Below are 22,607 nucleotides of genomic sequence, written 5' to 3'. Positions count from 1 at the left end.
GACTAATCTGGTTCGAGATAGGGTAGTGAGATCGAACCCGGGCCAGAAGCTTAAGCGAAATCCCTTAAAAAAATGCACATTCACCACTTGTGTCACCCCTGTGTAGTTGTACTATAAGTATTTATAAACATGTGAAATAATAACATGTTTAATAGTTGCCCAAAAATTAGTATTTGGTACACAACAAATTGGTACACGTGGTTGATTCTAGACACCTCAGTCATGAGTTATAAATTCACAATGGACGACTATAATTCCACTAATGGCTAGCTCATGTTTCAACCAAAAGTCCAAAACATTCCATTACCATCATTTAATGCAGCACATCATAAAATTCCATCGAATGAGACAGTACAATTGTGTATTGGATGAATGTGATTAATTCGTCGCCATAATTAACTGCGCACTTCCTCCAAATTATTCAGAAAACGTTTCATTCATTCTTGACAAACTATTCAGAACCATCCATGATAAGTGAGTCTGTCTTCTCTAAAAGGGTATATAATATGCATAGTTGTTCAACTTTTTTCATAAGTGCAATATTTCAACATGCCATGTCTTCCTTCCCATACCTTCTTCCTTTGTAGTACAAATTAGCTTAGCCTAGCTAAATAGCAAAAGATTGCACAAAGTTGAGAAAAAAAAGGAAGAAAAAGAGAGAAAACACAAACGAGTAATAACTATATATATATATTGATCACCAAACTGAGAAGCTGACACAATAGCCATGGGAGCAACCTTGATAACGAAATCATGGCTTGTATTCTCCGGATCCTTTCTCTTCCTTATTTTCCTCTCCTTCCTTGCATATAATTACCAAAATGACATAACTCTTATTTTTCCTGCCATCAACATCTTACCAACAACAACAAACGACCTCAGAAGCAGTACTCTTGACGTCGCCGCAGCAGCTCCTCCTGTTGTGGCGGCACAACACATGGTGCATCCCTTGTACTCCTCTCCTACTAATGCATCCCGTGTTACTAACAACACCAAAGTACGTCTTCTCCACTTTTATTTTCCTTTCAAAGTTAATTAGATATTAATAGTGATATGTGTACATAGTGATTTTTAATGTGAAATATGTACAAGCAACATTTTTTATATATGAGTAATGTCCTCTAATGTGAAAATAATTAAGAGCAATAAATCATTGAATCTTAAGTCTTAACAATAAGATTAGAAGTTAATCAATGAGACAACTTAAACATTAAAATATCATGTGCCTGTATTAACTTTTCCCATTCATAAATATATTCAATAGTCAAATTAAATTTACTATATGATATGATAACACATCTATATTTATATCTTGTTATTGATGAAAAAAAAAGTAGTGTTTCCTTTGTTTTAAATTTTCTGTTTCTATATATAATCAATTGTATGGCAGCAGAAAGGGAAGAGCAAATTATTAGTGAGACTTGAAGAAGGATTAGCTGAAGCAAGAGTGACTATTCGCAGAGCAATACGAAGACAGAACTACACAAAATCAGATGATCATGATAAGGAAGAGTTTTTCGTTCCTAGAGGATGCATTTACAGAAACGCTTATGCTTTTCATCAGTTAAGTAACTTTTGCTATCTTACGCCAATCTGAACTTTTTCACAAAAGTTGGTGACTTATAACTTAACTATAAAGGTAACCAAAGATAAATCCTGCATGTGCAAATTTCTAAGTATAGAATCTGCATTCATGTAAATTTAATTAGTGAACATGTGTTGTTAAAAGTAGGTTTTCATATATCTCATCAGTGTAACATTTTGAAAATTGTTCAGAAGTCACATAGAGATGATGAAGAGATTCAAAGTGTGGACTTACAAAGAAGGTGAACCACCTTTGGTTCATGATTGGCCTTTGAGGTCAATCTATGGCATTGAGGGACACTTCATGGGTGAAATTGACAACACATTGAGCCCATTTTCGGCCCGGCATCCAGATGAGGCCCATGTCTTCATGCTACCCTTGAGTGTGGCTCGTATTGTGAAGTACCTGTACCAGCCTCTCACCACATACTCTAGGGCTCAACTCATGAGAGTCACAATTGACTATACAAGCATCATAGCTCGGAAGTACCCTTACTGGAATAGGAGCAGAGGAGCAGATCATTTCATAGCCTCTTGTCATGACTGGGTAACAATTGCCATTATACATAGACCTCAAGTATTCTAACATTTAACAATAATGCATGTATAAGTTGTGCACTAAAAAAAAAAAGTTAGTAGAGCTCCACTCGTACTCACCACGAATTGAGCCTCTAAAATCATAATCCGATTCAACCTACCACGAGCCAGTGTGTTAGATTAACTAACTCGCTTTTATTTAAAAAATGATAAAAAAAAAACTCAAAAAATATAAGAAGTAGTGTTAAAAAAAAAGGGTGAAGACTTTTTTTTCTATGTACCATAAAGTGTGTAAAAAATAATGTTTCATTTATAAAAAATCGATTTATATTACAAAAACGAGCTAGCTCAACTTACTTCGATTTCAACCTATTTAGCCCATTGAGTTAAGTAAGCTGATGAGCCAAACACACACCTAAATATGAGCATATATTTTTCCAACCCAACCTAAAAATAGTGGGTTACGCCAAACTGGCTCAGGAGTTGGAGTCCATTTTGACAAACCTATATGCAACAATAGCATTTTGGTTAAAATCATTTGCATATGATTGCAATCTTTTGTAACCAAACTGTATTTCTTTCTTTGTCTCATTAATAAAATGTTAACATTTGAAATTGTCTCACTCGGATATTTTTTAATTGACATGACAAAATTTAATTAGTGAAAGATGAAATTGAGACAACATTTAGAGAATAGAAGATCTTGATCCATTAGCATTACATGTAGATAAATTTGTACGCATTTGAATCATGACTAAACTAGAAAAAACAAAAAATGATTGGTAAACCACTACATAGTGAAAAACACGCATAACCCCTTGTTTTGTAACAGTAACGATTTTAGATCGCCACAAAACAAGTTTTATTGTTTTTTTTATTTAAGTTTTCCGCTTTATGGAGGTGTAAAACCGCCACAAAAATGGATGTCCTGACACCACAAATGGTCCACATATAAAAAAAAATGTGTCTAAGGGCAAAAATATAACAAATAGTACTATACTAAACTTGTTCTTATATTCAATTTCAATGATAAAAATTGTGGTTATATGTTTATGTGTGTGACTCATTTGTTGCAGGCACCAGATATCTCAAGAGAGAGTTCGGGCAAAGAGCTTTTCAAGAACATAATAAGAGTCTTATGCAATGCAAACACGTCCGAAGGATTCGACCCCAAAAGAGACGTGCCAATGCCTGAAATCAACCTGCAAGGTTATCAATTGAGTTCACCAATTCCTAGCCAATTAGACCCAAATCATCGTCCCATACTCGCTTTCTTCGCAGGAGGATCTCATGGCAAAATCAGAGAGACCCTTCTCAACCACTGGAAGGACAAAGATGAAGAAGTCCAAGTGCACGAGTATCTCCCCAAAGGCCTCGATTACCACGCGCTCATGGCGCAAAGCAAGTTCTGCTTGTGCCCGAGTGGATATGAAGTGGCGAGTCCAAGAATAGTTGAATCCATCAATGCAGGGTGTGTTCCTGTGATTGTTTCGGATTACTATCAACTTCCCTTTAGTGATGTTCTTGATTGGAGCAAGTTTTCACTGCACATTCCGTCAGAGAGGATAGGTGAAATCAAGATGATACTGAAGAGTGTTACGCTTGCTAAGTACTTGAAATTGCAGAGGAGGGTGATGAAGGTTCAAAGGCATTTTGTGCTGAATCGACCGGCTAAACCGTTTGATGTGGTTCATATGATTCTGCATTCTATATGGCTTAGAAGGCTCAATATCAGGATACCCCAGTGATGTTTGGTAATTTGATCAAGCACCAAATGTGCAGTGTACATAGTATACTGGCAATAAACTTAAAGAGTTGTGATTTACATACACTCGAACTTCATTTACACTTCACTTTATATGTATCTCTCTTCTCTTTCAATCATATCACTCATCACATCTTTTATTTTGTCGCATTTTTCTTTCTATCTTTCTTCCAACACTTCTAATGGAGTATGAGCAAAAAATTATCCTATATTTTTTTGAGGGGTGAAATCATTGGTAATTCTAATTTTGATTCATTACCAATAATCTTTACAGGAGCATTCGCCGTCCTTAAAATGATGAAACCTGTTTCGGTCTCGGATAATAATTTGTCTGTTAAAAAATTTGGACACCAGTTTTGCCACATCATGGCAATCCCAGCAAATTCTTAGGTTCATAACAACCCTAATGGGAACAACTTTCGAACTAATTAAACCAAAGGCAATTGCTACTTTCTCACTATGTTTACCCACAGCACCCTCTTTCTCCTCTTCCTCTATATCAAAAAGCACAGGGTTTGTGTTAGGTACATACCCTGCCAATCTAAGACTCCTATAGATCTCTTCTAGTTTTAATTCAATCTCATCATATCTTGGGTGAGACTTGTCCCCAACAATGAACTCGTGAACTTCACCATCAACTTCTATGACACTGCAACCGGGGAGTTTCTTCACTCCTTTAGCTTTCATGGTCTGCCGCAAACTACTAACCTTTTCCCAATTCTTATAATCAGCATATATATTAGATAAAAGAACATAAGCACCATCATTCTTGTCCTCTAATTCCACTATCCTTTTCAGTGCAAGCTCACCCAGTTCCCTGTTTTTATACTTTCTACAAGCATGAAGCAAAGCACTCCATGCACCAACATGAGGTTTCATAGGCATGCTATTGATGAAGTTTAAAGCATCCTCAACACGCCCTGCTCGACCAAACAAATCAACCATTAAGCCATAATGCTCAAGTTGAGGGTCAATCCCATACAAATTCCTCATGGAATCAAAATGCTTTTGGCCTTCCTCCACCAGTCCAACTACACAGCACCCTCTTAGAACAGAAATGAAGGTCACTTCGTTTGGCTGAACTCCATCTTGTTTCATAAGGGAAAAAAGATCTAGACTCTCCCTGCCAAGACCATTCAGTGCCAACCCACCAATGACACTACTCCAAGTGTAAACATTCTTTTCCTTCATTCCCCAAAAAACATCCATGGCCTTATCAATGTTCCCACATTTCGCATACATGTCGATTATCGCAGTTCCTAGCGTCACCGTCATCCTAAATTTGTACCTCTCCACATACGCATGAGCCCATCTTCCCTGATCCAACGCCCCCATATGGCTGCACGCAGACAAGATCAAAACCATGGACACCTCATTAAGTTTAACACCCTCCATTTGCATCAAATGGAACAAATTCAAAGCATCCCTTGACCTTCCCCAATGTGCATACCCTGCAATCATCGCATTCCACACAATATGATCTCGCTGAGGCATTTCGTCGAACATCTTCCTTGCAGAGTCAATATCACCACATTTAGCACAAGCGTGTAACATGGCAGTTTGGCAAACCAAATCTGACTCAGAAACACTTTCAAACACTCCATGGCATGAACTGAGACAACCCAATTCAGCATACATGAAAATCAATCCAGTTTGCACATGTGGGTCATGCTCAAACCCGTGCTTTATGAGAGCACCATGAACAGACAAAGCAGTTTCCCGCAGCTGAAGCTGTGCACAAGAGCGAACCAGGAAGTTGAAGGTGTAGTTGTCAGGGGATAGGTTGTTGGGGGAGTGGAGAATTTGAGTGTAGAAACTGAAGCTTTTGTGTGGAGTGGAGCTTTTGGAGTAGGCCCTGATCATGGAGTTGAGGGTGAAGAGGTTAGGGGTGTGACATTGGTGGTGGAGGACCTGGTTGGCATAGTGAAGGTTGGCTTCGTTTTGTAAGGCTATGGTGGCAACGAATTGGCCATGGAAATGAGGGTGGTTGAGGATGCCATTAACAACCAACTGGGAGTGTATTTGCTTCAGTTGTTGGGGTGTGGTGTGTGATTTTAGCAGTGCAATGGTGGGGTGCTTTGCAATGCTGGTCATAGACTTCATGGTGCTGTAGAGGGAGCTGCAGCAGAGAAATGGCTATTGCCAAATGATATATTAAGGATATTTTTACAGGAAAGTGAATGTCAAATGATACACACCTACAAGTTACAAAACAAGTCCTGCAAAATTTTCTGTTTTGATACAATGTAAAGGAGGTGGATGAGATGCCAGGGGAAGAAAGATGTTCATGTGATTTTTTTTTTTTTGGTTACCATAGGAAAGCAGATGATCATGTGATTGAATTGATGAATTCATTTGATCTGTTAGTTTAGTTTTAATTAGAAAAAAATTGTTAAGAATGATGCGGTGTAAAGTTTTTTTAATTATGTGATTCAAATTTTTTTTTTTATTCAATTGATCTCAATCTCTTTTTTTTTATTACAAGAGGAAAATAATCTCCAATAGTTTAATTATTTACTTCATATCAATTTAATTTTAGGATTAAGAAAATTTAAGTTATTAGCATAGAATAACAGAGAAAAAGGATGATGCATAGATTGTGTAAAGTTTTTTTACACCGTTCAACCAATCAGATTTTAAGGATGTGTCGGGTCAACTAATTAAATTAAATAAAAATATATATTTCTCATATATTTTGAAATCTGATTGGTTGAATGTGTGAATAGTTACATACCTACATGTGATATTAGTGTCAGCCACCTAAAACCCTTAGGTGTAAGTGAGAATGATATTTCGTGGCAGCCACCTCCTTAGAACGTGATCAAGGTGAACGTCAACGCTGGATAGACCGGGACAGATTCAACTGGTTTTAAATTAATTATCAGGTCTCATAAGGCTGAAATGTCGGTTGATGCGTTACATCTTCAAAGATATAGGCAAGGCCCTCTAGTTGCATACATTTTAGCTCTAAGATGAGGTATGAGTTACATACTTATCCTTGAGGTAGAGAATGTTATTTTCAAGGCAAATTCGACCACTACGGTAGTTATCAGGGTTTTAGAGTGTGCTACTTGCCCTATTGCAGAAGTCTAACCAAGTTTTTGGTAGCTAAGTTCTCACATGTTAAGTGACTATCAAACAATTTTGCTCATAGCCTCATATTTTTGCTTCTTTAGCTAGCAAATTCCCTTCAAATTTGTGGTGGAATGATCATTCTTCTAGTATTGAGCATGCACTTTCTATAGATTCTTTGTTATTATTTTAATGCACCGGTGGTTTTACATCAAAAAATGTGAGAACTAAATATGAGAAAAAATAATTAAAGGTATCAAAATCATTCAAACACTACATTGCAATTAAGATTTTTTTAATATAGTAATTGCCTTTAGGAAATAATTGGTTTTAAGAAAAATGGAATGCATCATGTTACATTGTTATGTGATGTATGATGTATCTATGCGAAACCCAACGAAGCAGAGAGAGAGGGATTCCAATTCCAACTCAAACCACTAACTAAAACCACAGCATACATAAATACCTGCTGCCTGCGACTGCGACTGTCACTGTCAACCAGCCAACGCTGAACGAAAGGGTCGTCTCATGGCTCACGATCGCACCGATGATGATGCATCCGCCAACGTTCCTCCAACCGCCTCCATTCCCTCCGGCGACAACTCCGTCTGGGCCGATGTATCGCCGCTTCTCCAATCCGCTTGCCAAGGTCCTTTCCCTCTCTTCTCTCATCTTCTCCATGCAATTTCACATCGTTATCATTCTCAGCTTAACTCAACTGAACCCAAGGGTTTTCAATTTCATTTCCCTTGCTTGCTATCATTCTCCATTGCTGCAATTTACCATTACTCAAATGCAAATACTACTTTTGCAATATTTTATTCCCTCCTCTTTGCATCTCAACGTGACACGTGTCCCTCCATGAATATTATATTCATTTTTATTCCTCCAACCTTCATTTTCCTTCTTCTTCCACTATCTCCATTAAGTTGGTCTCCCCCATTATCTTGGCATAAGCATAGAATCATTGAGTGTTTATTGTTGGTCAAATTTCAATGTACAATTAAATTTCAATGTACTCGTCCCTTAGGAAGGGGTGGGCTTGAGGTGGGGTACTTTGTTAGTAGGTGTTTTTCTGGTGATCGTTTTGTATCAGCTTTTACATTTAGCGTCTTTGTTTTTTTTGTCTCTTTCCTTCCCTCTCTTTATTGTATTGGGTTGAAGTACCCCTTGTACTTCTTTCAATATAATTTCATTGGCTTATCAAAAAAAAAAAAAAACAATTAACATTAATCTTCATTGATTTTATCTCTCTTTATCCTCCCTTTTATGAATCCGGTCCCTTTTTCATTTAGATTCGAAAATGATTTAATTATTCAACCTCCTTTATTTGTATTTCTACATTCCCTATGTATTATATAAACCGCCCACTAAGTAATTAAAATAAAGAATATTTAATTTTAAATTCATCTATTTTATCTCCTTTCTTTTATTCTCTTTCACCCATTATGTCTTCACGTTTATACACAGAATGAGAATTCCTTATTAACCCAATATATATCAAATTCATCATGTTCCATTTATTGGCTCAACATTCCATTCTCCATTCCTTGATTTTTTGTTCACGCCCCTTTAATGAATATTGGGACTTTGTGTTTTGATTTTCTCTATATGTGCCCAATAATTGTTTGTTCATCCCCCCTCATTTTGTTGTTTCCAATTCTTATTTTGAAATGAAAATTCAAAGGTTTCAACCCATGTAGAGTCTTCTATATAAGTAGTTGTGTTGTGATGCCCTCATCCACAATCCCTTCTGAATTAAGTGTTTTTCCTCTTCATAATTTGTTCTTCATTCCCTCTTAAGATGTCTCTCAGAGTTGATGATGTGTCCAAGATTGATGCTTCCAAAGAAACTTGGGCCATTGTTGTGAAGGTTGTAAGGTTGTGGTTTACTCCTAGCTACTCTGGATCTAAGCTCCCTTCATCGTTGGAGATGGTTTTGATGGACTCCAAGGTTTCATTTTTACCCTATATTCCTCAATGTTTATGGGTTTATGTTTTGAGAATATTTTTTTAACGTCCTTTTTTGTTTTTATGTAGGGCTGCAAAATACATGCTTCAATCCGGCGTACTTTAGTCTACCGATTCAAGAATCAGTTGTTTGAGGGCCGTGTATACCAGATATCATTTTTTGGTGTTTGTGAGAACGGCGGTGATTTCAGGACGACCTCTCATCCATACAAGGTTAATTTTCAAATGCATACCAGTGTTAGGCTTATGGTTAACACCCCCATCACAGGAAAACCTTTTACCTTCATGCCTCTATCTGATGTTGTCTTCAAGGATCCTGACACATCCTTCCTCATAGGTAGATTTTATCTGTTTATTTTTTTATTCATTCTTCTTTCAATCTATAAATTATTCTCCCCTTAATTTGATTGTTGCTCTTTTTTGTTATCTTTATACGTTATTTTTTTGTTATTTCAATTTTTGTTTTTTCTGTTAATATATTTATTTGTAGAATCGTTGTGATTTTGTTGTTATTATGTTTTATTTTGTTTTTCTTTTACATTATATAAACGTTGTTATGGTCCTCTAAAAGTTTTATTTTTTCCAGATGTCATAGGTATCTTGACTGGCTCCTCTGGTGAGCAGGAGTTTGAGAAGCATGGTAAAGTGCAAAAAAGGATCACACTAGAAATTGAACAGGAAGGGTATATGTAATTTTGTACCATAATTTTGATTCAATTATCTTATGTGGCGTTTATTGATTTGAGTTTTTCTCTTTTGATTAGAGTTCGTGTCGAGGCAGCTTTTTTTGGAAAATATGTGGATGAAATTGTTGGGCAATTGGCTTCTGGGGATATGACGAACGCTGTAGTTGTTGTCCAATTTGCGAAGATAAAACCGTTTAAAGGTTTTTTTTTGTTTTTTGTTTGTTTGTTCTTTTGTAAATCATTCTCCTTAATTAAATTTGTATGGCGTCCTTAGATTCTAACTTCCTTTTTTTTGTAATTCACAGGGAGGCCTAGCATTCAAAACGTGTATGGGGCAACCCAAATTCTTTTTAATCCTGCTATTGATGAAGCTGGTCCAATTCGAGAAAGGTTTTTTGAGACTAATGGCCCTGCTGCTAAAGTCATTTGCCAGCTTCAGGATTCGGCAAAACTATCTCCAGCAGAGGATTTTCTAAAACAAAATGAAGGGAAAACCATTGAGCAGATTAAAGATTTGGCTGAGGTTTGTTTATTTTATTTTGTTTTTATTTATTGGTTTGGTTTTTTTTTTATAATGTTTTTTCCATTTCCCTAACTTTTTCTAATTTCTTTTCATCAGAAATCTGTTTGTGTTGTGTTTGCCACTGTTAAATTCATTCCTGATGACAACAGTTGGTATTACCCTGCTTGCAAGTGTAACAAAAAGGTGTACCCAGCTGAGGACATGTACTTTTGTGAAGCCTGTGTTCGCCATGTTGTTACTGCAATTCCTAAATACAAAATTCGTTTGAGGGTTATGGATGCTAAAGATTCGACAACCTTTGTTTTATTTGATCAAGAGCCCAACAACCTTCTTAATAAGCCATGTTCTGAATTGGTTGAAAAATGCCATAAGGTTATTTCATATATACCTAAATCCACTACTTTTCAATTAAATTTGTGTTATTTTTTCTCTAACTAAATTATATTTTCAATTCCAGGACCCTAGCGATTCTCAGGTTCCGTCGGAGATTATGAGTTTGATTGATAAGTCATTTTTATTCAAGATTGAAGTTGACAATAGTTCCAACACATGGTTTGAGCCATCTTATAAGGTGAAGAGAATTTGTTCTGATCCTGAAGTCATTTCCCAATTTAAGAACGCAAATCCCCACTTAGAAAGCTCTCCTCCCTATATGCTTTTAACAACTCCTAGCTCAGGGAGTGTTGGCCAAGGATCTTCTTCAAGTTTTGCTAAGGTTTTGTACATCTTACCTGATTTTATGATTTTGTTTCTTTCATTATTGTGATCTTTTTTCTAATTTTCTTTTTTTATGAAATTAGGATCTTAATGAAGATTTTAATGTTGCTGGTGGGCTTTCTTCAAACAATTCTCCTGTTGCTGATATAAGTAGAGGTTGTCGAGAAGGTTCTATAGTGGGTGCTCCTGTTTCTGAACTGAAAATGCAGTTCGAAACCCAAAAGAAATCCAACAAGGGAAAGGCAGAAATTCTACCTAAAAAAGATGTTAGAATCGTATTTGGTTTTACTCTGAATGCATTTTTTGAACATTTGCTTAATATAATATAGTGTTGTCTTCTCCCATTACAGTGTCTTGATGTTTGTAAGGCTTCGAATGGTGCTCCCGGTGGTTCTTCTACAGCCTGCGATCCATATAACTTGATCAATGAACCTGCTGCTATTGAAGCCTCTTCTAAATTAGTTAGTGGTGTTAATGGATCATCCCCCCTAGAAAATCCCGAGCTTTCAGCAACTAAGCACGATGATCTGGTTCTGAAATTTCCTTTACTAATTTTAGTTTCTTGAGTTGGATCTAAATCTTATTAATTTTTTATTATATTGTCTTTCTTCTAACGTTTAATATTACACCAATGAAGGCTCATGATAAGGAGGTCAAAGTCCCACAAAAAATGAAATCAGTGGCTTCTAAAAAGAACGTTTCTGCTTCTTCTAAAAAGAATGTTCAGGTTTGTGTTATCTCATGTGAGAAATTTATTAAGATTTTAGTTACACCCTTTAATATTATATAAGTGTCTTATCCAATTTTTATTTTTTTTACTGCAGGACAAAGCTCTTAATGTTGAAACGGAGGGTATCATCAAAGCTTCCCTACCATACAATGTGAATTCTGAGAAACCTCTTCATGTGGAAAGCAATGATTCTCCTCCTGCTAAACGTCCTAGCCCTGAAGCAAATCCTATTTCTAACAACAAGAAGCCTCTGAAGATGGTCAAGAAAGAGAAAATTTGAGAGAGTTTATGTCTATTCAAAAGTGTTTTGTTTTTTGATGTTTTTTGTTGGCTCTATGAGCCATTGATGGTGTTATGCGAATTTTCATTATGATTTTGTAGTTTGTCATTTTGAAGATCCTTTCAATTTTGCCCTCTAAGGGATGTACTTGACTTTTTCATCCGATGATCGGATACACCGTTTATCTTATGCAATGTTCCCTTTTTCCATAAGTTGATCTATTAATTAGCATTTGTTATATTTACCTTTCATTAGTATTTTTCATACGAGTTATTTTTTTTTTGTGTATAACGATGAAATTATTGCAAAAAATATCTACTTTTGATATTGTCAAACAGCTAAGGATATTATCAATTTAAATCATAATTTGAAGCTATGTTTCAATAAAAACTAACGTTGTGTGATCAGTGAGGACAAATGCTATTTTTAATTGTTAAAGAATTATCAAATCAAATAAAGATTAGATGTTGTTTCTTCCTTCCACATGAATGTTATCAACTTAATAATATTTTTTTCAAAATTGGATATCACGCACATAATTTTACTTTATATCAATTTCAGTTAGAAATATTGAAATTCGTTTATGAGATATTGAATTCATATGTAAGATAAATTGGATTATTTTAATACTTTGAGTTTCTATAACAACTCAACAACCCAAAATACGAATTTGAGTTAATAGATTTCTCTTTTTTTATTGGTCAAAATTTCTAAGTAATAACAGTGTTTAATATTATTTAACTCTAATTTTTGTATTTCATTATATATAATTCCCTAATTTCCGATTATAAAATTTATTTTTCTTAAGTCCCCCCTCCTTCCTTAATTTGTTTCTATCTTTTTGGAAATATCCCTTATTTTAAAATTAGCATACGTATTTTTTTGAAAATATAACATATACGTATCCCTTTTAAAAATAAGGGTTTGATCTACTTAGATGGTATCCATTTTTTTTTTTCATGTTACACAAAACCTGTTTGTTAGTATATAGATTTTTATATCCTGTTTTCAGAAGTAACAAAAAAAAATAGAATTTTATATTTAATTCATTTTAAATATGCCCCCAATTTAAAATGATTCATCTATCACCAATATATGATTAGTTAATAACTTATTCCCCCTCATTCCTTAACGTGAATTATCTCCCATTCATAACAGATTTTTGTTAATTTTATAACATTTATTTGTTTGGAAGTTAATATATTTATATTTTCTATAAATATAAATAGATTCTAGGTTATAATACCCTATGAAGAAAAATAAAATTAATTTTTTTAATTTTGTTTAGTTCCAATAATTATTTTTGAAAACTGTTGTCCCTTATTATAACCCACTTCTTTCTATCTTCTTATTCATCCTTTTGGATTCCCAAAACCGTTTATAATTTTTTTTAATGACTTCCAATTTCTTCTTTAAATTGGGTAGTGCCTTATAGTTCCTCATTCCCAAAACTATTGATAGCAAAAAAAAAGTATGTAGTCACGTGAAGACCAAAAGAATCCTTCCTTTACACCAACCTTTCATATGTGAACTGATGTTTTGTTCTTGAATCTAATCATTGCTCATTGAATGTAGATTGAATGCCAAAATTCATATTCCCAATCATATTCTTTTGAAAGGGTGCAATAGGTTAACACACGTGTAACCTCCACATTTTGCATGGAAACTCAACCACCATGCCATTTGGTTCTTTCTCTTCTATATAAACTTCTCTACTTCATACGTTCCAATGACAACTTCTCCATATTTCTCAAAGTCTTTTTTGTTTCCAAATTTTGCTATGGATCCAGTTAACCATCCACGCCTCTTTTACAAGAGTTTCTTTCCTGTTAGAAGTTGCTATTTAGAGGTAAATCAAAGTTTGCTAAATCCTTTCCATGTTCCTCATTTTCTTCCATTCTCTTCCTCTTATTAATTTTGCCTTTTTACAGAGGGAGGGTGAACTGAGTCCTGCTTACGTGAGGAAAAATATCAACAAGCTAAAGCCACAATGGGTTCTAATTGATGATGCAATGAAGCAACATACTGTTGGCTTTAACATGAATGAGCAAAGGCCTCGCCTAACAACAGGTTGGTATGAATTGAGGCAATACTACAACTTGGAGGGGAATTGCACAATTTGGCTCCATGAGGTTGATGATTCAATCTTCAAAATTGATGTTCGTGATTCAAGCCACAAGGAAATACAAGTGCCTGGAGGTCCTCCTCCTATCGACTGGAGCGTGGATCATGAGACTGATTCTCTTGGTGTTCTCGACTTTTATCCTGACTTTAGGTTTGCTGGACAGTCCTCTCAAGGCCCTCCTTTGTATCAGGGAAATCCTTCAACTTCTCCTCCTGAAATTTCTGAACCTATTTTTTTATCAGATGATGATCAACTTTCGTTTCAAGTGGGTGAAATGAATCTTGATGCTCCTGAGCAAACTGTGGTTCAGGAATCTACCTATGAATTTGAATTTGATACCCAGATCACTCACGAGTGGTTCTCATTAAATCAAGTTGTGAGTTCTTTTTTTTTTACTGTTTGTTGATATATGAATTTCGTAATCTACCAAAGATAGTTTTTTCATCTTTGTTTCATACTAAAGCTTCCCTCTGATCTCATACATATTCTATATTTTTTTTTTAAATGCAGCCTGTCCCCGAAAATGCTGCTACATATATCAGACAAGCCGGAGTTGATAAGTGGTATTTTGTTGGTCCTAACCTATATCCAGGAGAATTTCACATGAGCCTTCGCCCAAATTCCGGAAATGCAAGGATGGGACATGGATGGAGTAGTTTTTGCGATTATAACGACATAGGTGCAAGTGATAGGCTCCGATTCCGTTTCACCAATGCTGTCAACCGCATTGTTTATATTGTCAGGACGTAGTCCTTTTTTCTAATTAGGCTTGACATTTGTGTTTATGTTATCAGACTTTGGAGTGTTCTCAATATGGGGTTGTTTGTATCGATGTGTTGATCAAGTATCATATCTATGTGCTTCTAACGTTGAAGAATTGCAAGGAATGTTTGCATTATGTGTAATGTTGCTTCTCATGGAATGAAGAAGAAGTTTTAATCTTTTCATATTTTTTACAATTTTATTCCAATCTTCAATCCCCTTTCACTCCTAGATTCAAATATGTGGTTTTTATTATTGTTTAAATTATATATATAGATAATTGAAGCGTGCAATTCATGAAAAAATGTTGTATAACGTGCTTCTAAAAGTATCTTTTTCAATAAGGATTAATTTAACAAATGGATTAAATAATAAGGTTGGATATTTATTAAGAAAAAAGGGATAGGATTAAAAAAAACGTGTATTAAATTGGGTGGCTATGTTTTCCATTGTATGGCATATGAGTAGGGGAAATTTGATAGAAACTTCTAAGGTTAATGTAATTCCTATAACAATCTAATGGATATAACATTAAATCTTATTATAATTTTCTCAACAACAACTTCCAATATATACTACTCCTTATGGATCTGTTAAACCTTTAAAATTATTGTTTTTTGTTTTAACTATTTAAGTGATTTATAATTTTTTACTATTTAAGTGATTTATGATTTTTTCATAAAATTTAAATCCATGCCTATCACCTATAGCCCTGTTTCTGACTATTGTTTAAAATTTAAAATATATATAGATGTTTTGGAAGGGAAAACGCCCTATTCCCTTTATATATTATCCTAGATTATCCTTTTTTTTAATTAACAATTCATATTAGAGAAATTGTCAAGAATACAAACACCCCTCCAGAGTGTGGGATATTTAAGAAATCCTCCTTCATTATGATTTTTAACAGAACTGACTATAAGGATCCCCCATTGTGTTTATTATGGGTTGCCAGATGATAAGTGTTGTATTTGATAGAGGATTTTATATTTATTGTTATTCGTATAACAAACTAATGGATATAACAATTGAGCATATAATCTTTTTCCCAGAAATATCTTTAAATTGATAACTCAGTTTTTTCAAATTCTTTATTTTCTAATTTATTTTTTTTTTGTTCGATATCTTGCAATGATTTTTCAATTTTTAATAGATGATGAATATATGGGGTCCACGTAGAGGCATGTTTTAAACTCTTTTAGTATATTTTATTTTTAAGTGTATTTTTTGTTTTAAAGGTTAAGTGGAATTTAAATGCACATTAAATTTTGCAATATTTCATTCCTTCAATAATCATTGATATATGTTCAACTCAATGTTATCCGTATTTCATTGAGAGGTTATTTATTTTGGATTTCAAAAAAATTTATCACTACATATCAAATAATTGATTTCTGTTTTTGGTTTTTTTTTATCGTTATTATTTTAAATAATTTGTAAGTTTTTATATTTTCTTCATTTCCTATACTCTATGCTGAATACCCATCTTATACTCTTCATTATATATCTAATTTTCGAGTTGGAGTTATTTCTTTTGGTAAATTACTGAATTCTCTAGGAAAGTGTGATAATTTATGGTTATAATTATAAATTATGATATCTATTCCTATTGTATAAATTTTTTTTCTTCCCCAAAATATCTATCTCTTTCCATGATTTAGACTAGGTTGTTATAGTAAATATATTTAAATGATAGAGACTGTTAATCTCCATATGTGTGATTATAATTCTGTGTGCAGATTTCCAAGTGTAATTTATTTCATACATTTTTACGTTTTGAATATTTTCTTGACCTCCCACATTCTAACGTGAGACTATAAATTCATTATCATGGTTGAATCGATTTCTCTATCTGCCCCATTTGTGTTAATCCCTTTTCTCTCTTTTAAGTACTCCATAGTTCTGCTTCACCTTCAGTTATTCCTTTATCTCAATCTCAATGCCCAAGCCCAAACATTCTCCTCCCCCGTTTTATAAATTCTTTCTGCCTGTTGTTAGCCGTGAGGATGAGGCACGAGTTACATCTTTTGAATTTTTTTTTATTCTGATTTTTTTATTTTCATCCCTTTATAATCCTTTTTTTTTTCATTCCCAGGATGAAGGCGAAGTGATGCTGGAGTTTGTCAGGCAGTTTAAGGATGAATTAAAAGAGAATTGGTTATTGATTGATGATGGGGGATGTACCAACGTCGTTAAGTTTAACATGAGTGTTGTTAGACCTAGATTAACCCATGGATGGAAGCAGTTGAGAAAAGATTATTATCTGCGAGGAACTTGCACTATATGGATGCATTTGATTGAGGATTGTGTTTTTAACATGTATATTTTCAATAGTGAAGGCAAGGAACTTTATGTACCTGGCGCTCCTCTTAGAGATATTTACAAATCAGATGATGATGATGATGAATTTTATAGTAATCTTCGACAAAGCCTTTCTTCAGAAAGTTCCTTGCTTGATCATATAGAGTGCGATGGGTATATTTCTGCCCAAAGCAGTGGAGTTGTTGCAACAACGGATCTAACAATTCGTCAACAACTCGATGTAGAAGGAGGTCAAGAAGTGCCTGATGTTGTTGCTGCTGATAATGTCGTTGATGGTGCAGAAATAGAACCAGAAATAATTGAAAATGATGATGGCTTAGTGGATGGAGATGTTATAATTCCTGTGGCGCCTATCCCAGATCCTGGCATCATTTTTCAGTGTATTTTCACATGCACTCTTACTACATACTATGCAACAAAGAGTCATTTGGTGAGTTGTTTTTAACATATGTTTTTCCTTTTTGTTCATTTTTTTGTTCATGTCTTTTATTCTTTTGACATGCATTTTTCCATTATATTTTTCTTTGATTTATATTCAGTATGTCCCAAAGGATGCTGCTGCGTATCTCATAGAAGCTGGCCTACACAGTTGGATGTTCGTAGGTCCTAAAAGAATCCCGTTTGAGTGTCGTATTCTAATCAGTTCCTGTCATCGTTATGCCAAAATTGAAAGTGGATGGAGGTTCTTCTGTGAAGCTAACCAGTTCTCCCCGGATGACTATTTACTATTTCAATTTACAAGCCCGGAAGAAGGAATTGCATACGTGAACTATGGAGACCAAATTGACATTTAGATAGTATTGTAATTGTTAGTGTGTTTCAATGAATGGGTTAAAATTGTATGGGGTGTTTCTTCATGTGCCAGAGAAAAAAAAATTCTCATTATGTTTTGCTCTTAGGCATGCCCCCCTGTTTTTGTAATTTCGTCTAATGATATTGAGTTATGTTCTACTTTGGGATTTCCATCTATTATGTTTGTTATCTTTTTTAGTATGAATCGATTTTTTTTGTGCTTGCCATCCTCAGGAATAATTGTGTAAAGTGTTTTTTCTTTTTAGGAGTGGGTATATAATAAGTAGGATAAATTAAGTTAAATTTTTTAATTTTGTTAACAATTAAAAATGTTATTGGTTAATTCCATATGTTTAATTTAAACTGAATAAAATAATTTATGGCGTATCCCATACAAGAAGAGAACCCAAATCCTTATATCCTTCTATATGTTAGTGTGGGCAGCCAATTATTCTATCTCCCCCCTAAAACACCCCATTTAACTCATTCTTCCACCCCCCCAAATCAAGCTTAGGCCCCATTTATATTCTTTAAAATTCCAACAATGATACCCTTTTTTATAATCAATCACAACATTATTAAAAGATCATTTTCAGTGGACATTATGAAAAGAAAAAAATTGACTATTTCCATAATTTTCATTAAGATCAAATGGTGTTAGGACGCCCTTTGTTACATATATCTCAATAATATTGAAATTTAGCGTGTTGTATTTTTTGTGGGAAAACCATGTATTTAATTAAAAAACTTTTATTTTTGTTCCTTTACATTTTTTCGTCCTTATCGAAGGAAGATTTAATAACAATTCACCTATTTTTTCTATATGTTTTATTATATTTTGTATAAAGGGTTTGACAATGAGTATAGTATTTGCCCCCAATTTAAAATGATTCATCTATCACCAATATATGATTAGTTAATAACTTATTCCCCCTCCTTCCTTAACGTGAATTATCTCCCATTCATAACAGATTTTGTTAATTTTATAAGATTTATTTGTTTGGAAGTTAATATATTTATATTTTCTAGAAATATAAATAGATTCTAGGTTATAATACCCTATGAAGAAAAATAAAATTACTTTTATTAATTTTGTTTAGTTCCAATAATTATTTTTTAAAACTGTTGTCCCTTATTATAACCCACTTCTTTCTATCTTCTTATTCATGATTTTTTTTGCTATCAATAGTTTTGGGAATGAGGAACTATTAGGCACTACCCAATTTAAAGAAGAAATTTGTGACGCCCGGGGCCGACGAGGGCGGGGAGTGATCGCCGGTGCAGTGAGGCACGGACAAGGAGCGGCTCCTAACAGGCTTCTAGGCGGAGGGGCACATGAATGAACCGATTTCACACCCGAACAAGAGGTATTCCGAGACTGTATAGGGATGGACTATACAGTTGAGGAGGGCATACATGATTTGATTGGTACTACTCATAACAACAAGTTGCAACTTCTTTTCGGGAGCCCAACTCATAAGAACTCCATGGTTAAGTGTGCTAGCCTTGGAGCAATATTATGATGGGTGACCTCCTGGGAAGTTTTCCCGGGAAGTGCGCGAGTGAGGACAAAGCGCACTGAAAAGACTCGTGTTGTTACCGTGAGGTCAGTCGTCAGATCGGGATGTTACAAGTGGTATCAGAGCCGACCTCTCTCAGTACGGTGTGGTTCGGGGACGAACCAAGCGGAAGCTGGTGGGCCTGTGACGCTCGGGGCCGACGAGGGCGGGGAGTGATCGTCGGTGCAGTGAGGCACAGACAAGGAGCGGCTCCTGACAGGCTTCTAGGCGGAGGGGCACATGAATGAACCGATTTCACACCCGAACAAGAGGTATTCCGAGACTGTATAGGGATGGACTATACAGTTGAGGAGGGCATACATGATTTGATTGGTACTACTCATAACAACAAGTTGCAACTTCTTTTCGGGAGCCCAACTCATAAGAACTCCATGGTTAAGTGTGCTAGCCTTGGAGCAATATTATGATGGGTGACCTCCTGGGAAGTTTTCCCGGGAAGTGCGCGAGTGAGGACAAAGCGCACTGAAAAGACTCGTGTTGTTACCGTGAGGTCAGTCGTCAGATCGGGATGTTACAAAATTGGAAGTCATTAAAATAATTAAAAGATGTTATTGTATTTCAATTAATTTTTCTATATGTTTTATTATATTTTGTATATTTGTATTATAAGCGATTTGGGCAATATTACGTTTAGATATTTTAATATATCGATTGAGGGAAATTGGAGAATATTTAGTTTTTAAAAGTTTGTTATATTTTGAACGATTAAGAAAGATTTGTTATTTATTTGACAGCATTTTAAAATAGTTAAACAACCACACATATATCTTTTAAAATATATTTTATATTTAAATCAATTATGCATTTATTGGTTTTGGGTTTGTTGCATATTCCTAAATAATGTATAAAGTATGAATAATAAATATACCTTATTATTATTTAACACAAAATATTTGTATTTCCAAAAAACATACTAATACTCTATTGAAATCCCAAACACCACATAACATGCTTTGATAACCAAAAAACAAAAAAAAAGCCACCTTTAACGTTTGAATTCTCCATTATTTTCATCAAATTGGTTTTATCTCATAACCTCCCATAATTATAACGATTTATTTGTTTTTTTTTAGAACTCATTTTAAATTATAGTAACAACTTCATAATCAAGATTTTAAATATTATAATATATTTAAATAAATTATTTAATTATTTAGTTTCTTTTTTTTTTAGATACTTTCAGTTTAAGAAATCTAATTTATTGATTCAGAATAAAGAATTTGTTTTTCCAAAAAAAAAAAGGAATTAATTCCATATTGAAATACCAAACACTCCATTAACGTGTGGTTTTTCCACCTCTTGAAACTTGCAACGTTTTCAACTCTTTTCACTTTTCATGATGAGTTTGCTGTATGCCTAAATACTTCTTCTATAAAGGCTCTCTAAACTCCCTCTGATGTTATAATCCTTTTTTTCTTTCAAGTGTTCCTTTGTCTTTTAAGAATTTGATACATGGATTCTCCCCGGTTAACTCCGGGGTCAAGCTCAAAAGAATCTAGAGCTCGAAGGAGATTGATAAGGAGCAGCAGAAAGGATTTATCTCCTGACGAAAATATAGGTGAGAACCTATTGTTTCCCTCTGCTTTTTTTTTTCCAACGAAGGCAAATTTCTAATGTGAGATGTTCTAACTATCTGTATTTGTATAATTTTAATTTTTTGCAGCAACCGGGGGATCCATCATTCCATCTGTGTCTTCTTCTATCTCAACAAGAAGACCTTTGTCCAATATAACAAATGTGTCTCCATCTTCTTCGCATAATGCTCGAGTTGGTAATTCAAGGAATAAATCCAGAACTCTAGGTTAGTATGTCCCTGGTTTTTTTGGTTGTTTTTTCCCTTGCTCCTTATTTCAAGTGCTGTGAATCTAAATTATCTCATTTTTCAGTACCTAATCAATATGAGAAAGCTCTTCATGAACCATGTTCTCAAAAAAAAAGGAAAACAAATCAAGCTGGAGGTTCGTCCCAATGTCAACAACCTTTTCCAAGTTCAGGTGAATTTTTGTTGTTTCTTTTGTAAATTGTTTTTGAGTTTGTACGTGACATCTCTTAAGTCAATTTAACCATGGTTTTTTGTTTATTGATTTTTTTTTTTCTGAAGGTGTTGGAGGTTCTGTATTATGTAATGAGAACAGCCCTGTAAATCTCATTTCATTTGATAATTCACCTTCCTTAACTTATAAGGAAATAATGGATAGGCAGTTTTCAAATGCGAACAACAAAAGAAAGTCCATTGATCAAGCCACTTTGGCTTCAGTTAGTCATTTTTCATTGGAACATTCCAAAACACAAATGAATGAGATTTTTCCAAAAAGTTTTGATAGTAATTCTTCCAATCCTCCCCTATCTACTGTCATTGCTACGTCATCAAAACATCCTTCTCCATCAATATTGAAGCCAAACAAACCTGAACGAGAAAAACAAACGAGGGCTCCATCTAGAATGAAAAAAGTTAAAATAATTAAAGAGTTGCCTACCCCTATCCGTTCGGAATCAAAGTGGTCGCGTTATTTAAGAAAGAAAGCTTTGGATACCAAGAGAGGAAGGTTTTCTCCCTCTAATGGAACTGCAGATGAAGCAGGGCCATCTAATGTGGCTTTATGTGAACCTGGAGCATTAAGCAGTGATTCTGAAGATGCTGAATCAGGTTATATTTCATACATCAAAATTATTTTAAGAGAAAGTTGTTTAATATTAGTTCTTTTGATATTATTTTTGTTATTTACATTTAACCTACTTTCTTAATTCATATGATACCTCATGGGGATTCAGATGAGGATTATGTGGAACATACGCATGAAGTGATTCCTGAAATTCCAGCAAACATTGTTGCTTTGCTTCAGATAGCTGAAAATACAGGTATCATCCTAATATTTTTTCATTAACCAAAATTTTATATATGTTATTTTTTATTGAATCATGAGGCTCTATTGATGACATCTATTTTTTTTAAAGACGTTCTTGATTTTGGAGATGCAACCAGCGCTTGCTTTTACTGCGGAGCTTTCATGTGGGCTTCTGAGAAATCGGGGAAGATAGATTCAGATGGGGCTGCAGCTTTTTCATTGTGTTGTATGAAGGGGAAGGTTGATTTACCCTTAATCCCTAAGCCTCATCTTCTACTTCTTGACTTGATAACAGATAGAGAACCAAGGGCGCAA

The 22,607-nt window shown here is 34.5% G+C and overlaps 3 protein-coding genes and 1 long non-coding RNA gene across 5 annotated transcripts; 3 read left to right on the top strand and 1 right to left on the bottom strand.

The window, feature by feature from the left end:
• The first annotated feature begins 529 nt into the window (after positions 1 to 529).
• LOC130710879 (probable glycosyltransferase At5g20260) lies at positions 530 to 3,869 on the top strand. Its single transcript, XM_057560265.1, has 4 exons — positions 530 to 997; positions 1,394 to 1,563; positions 1,777 to 2,131; positions 3,198 to 3,869. The coding sequence occupies exons 1-4, from the start codon at positions 728 to 730 to the stop codon at positions 3,867 to 3,869; spliced, it is 1,467 nt and encodes a 488-aa protein (XP_057416248.1). The 5' UTR covers positions 530 to 727.
• A 263-nt stretch (positions 3,870 to 4,132) lies between these two features.
• On the bottom strand, positions 4,133 to 7,561 carry LOC130710877 (putative pentatricopeptide repeat-containing protein At5g40405). The gene is made up of 2 exons (XM_057560264.1): positions 7,425 to 7,561; positions 4,133 to 6,022 (listed from the first exon to the last, which is right to left on the bottom strand). The coding sequence occupies exon 2, from the start codon at positions 5,987 to 5,989 to the stop codon at positions 4,142 to 4,144; it is 1,848 nt and encodes a 615-aa protein (XP_057416247.1). The 5' UTR covers positions 5,990 to 6,022; positions 7,425 to 7,561; the 3' UTR covers positions 4,133 to 4,141.
• LOC130710876 (replication protein A 70 kDa DNA-binding subunit C-like) lies at positions 7,340 to 12,077 on the top strand. 2 transcript variants are annotated; one of them, XM_057560263.1, is made up of 12 exons: positions 7,340 to 7,607; positions 8,774 to 8,912; positions 8,999 to 9,266; positions 9,516 to 9,612; positions 9,694 to 9,815; positions 9,921 to 10,138; positions 10,235 to 10,510; positions 10,596 to 10,853; positions 10,939 to 11,121; positions 11,206 to 11,385; positions 11,493 to 11,582; positions 11,680 to 12,077. In XM_057560263.1, exons 2-12 carry the CDS (start codon positions 8,892 to 8,894, stop codon positions 11,863 to 11,865), a joined length of 1,899 nt encoding a protein of 632 aa, XP_057416246.1. In that variant the 5' UTR covers positions 7,340 to 7,607; positions 8,774 to 8,891; the 3' UTR covers positions 11,866 to 12,077. The 2 variants fall into 2 exon arrangements, with proteins under 2 accessions (XP_057416246.1, XP_057416245.1); XM_057560262.1 differs by having other exon boundaries at positions 8,763 to 8,912.
• Positions 12,078 to 21,923: 9,846 nt separating this feature from the next.
• LOC130710881 (uncharacterized) lies at positions 21,924 to 22,418 on the top strand. The gene is made up of 3 exons (XR_009010490.1): positions 21,924 to 22,093; positions 22,219 to 22,305; positions 22,402 to 22,418. It is a non-coding gene; the product is annotated as an uncharacterized LOC130710881 (long non-coding RNA).
• Positions 22,419 to 22,607: the final 189 nt, after the last annotated feature.

Source organism: Lotus japonicus, chromosome 4 (genome assembly GCF_012489685.1).
Source record: "Lotus japonicus ecotype B-129 chromosome 4, LjGifu_v1.2".
Lineage (NCBI taxonomy): Eukaryota > Viridiplantae > Streptophyta > Magnoliopsida > Fabales > Fabaceae > Lotus > Lotus japonicus.
The sequence above is the reverse complement of the archived record's forward strand: the minus strand, read 5'-3'. Positions and strand labels throughout refer to the sequence as shown.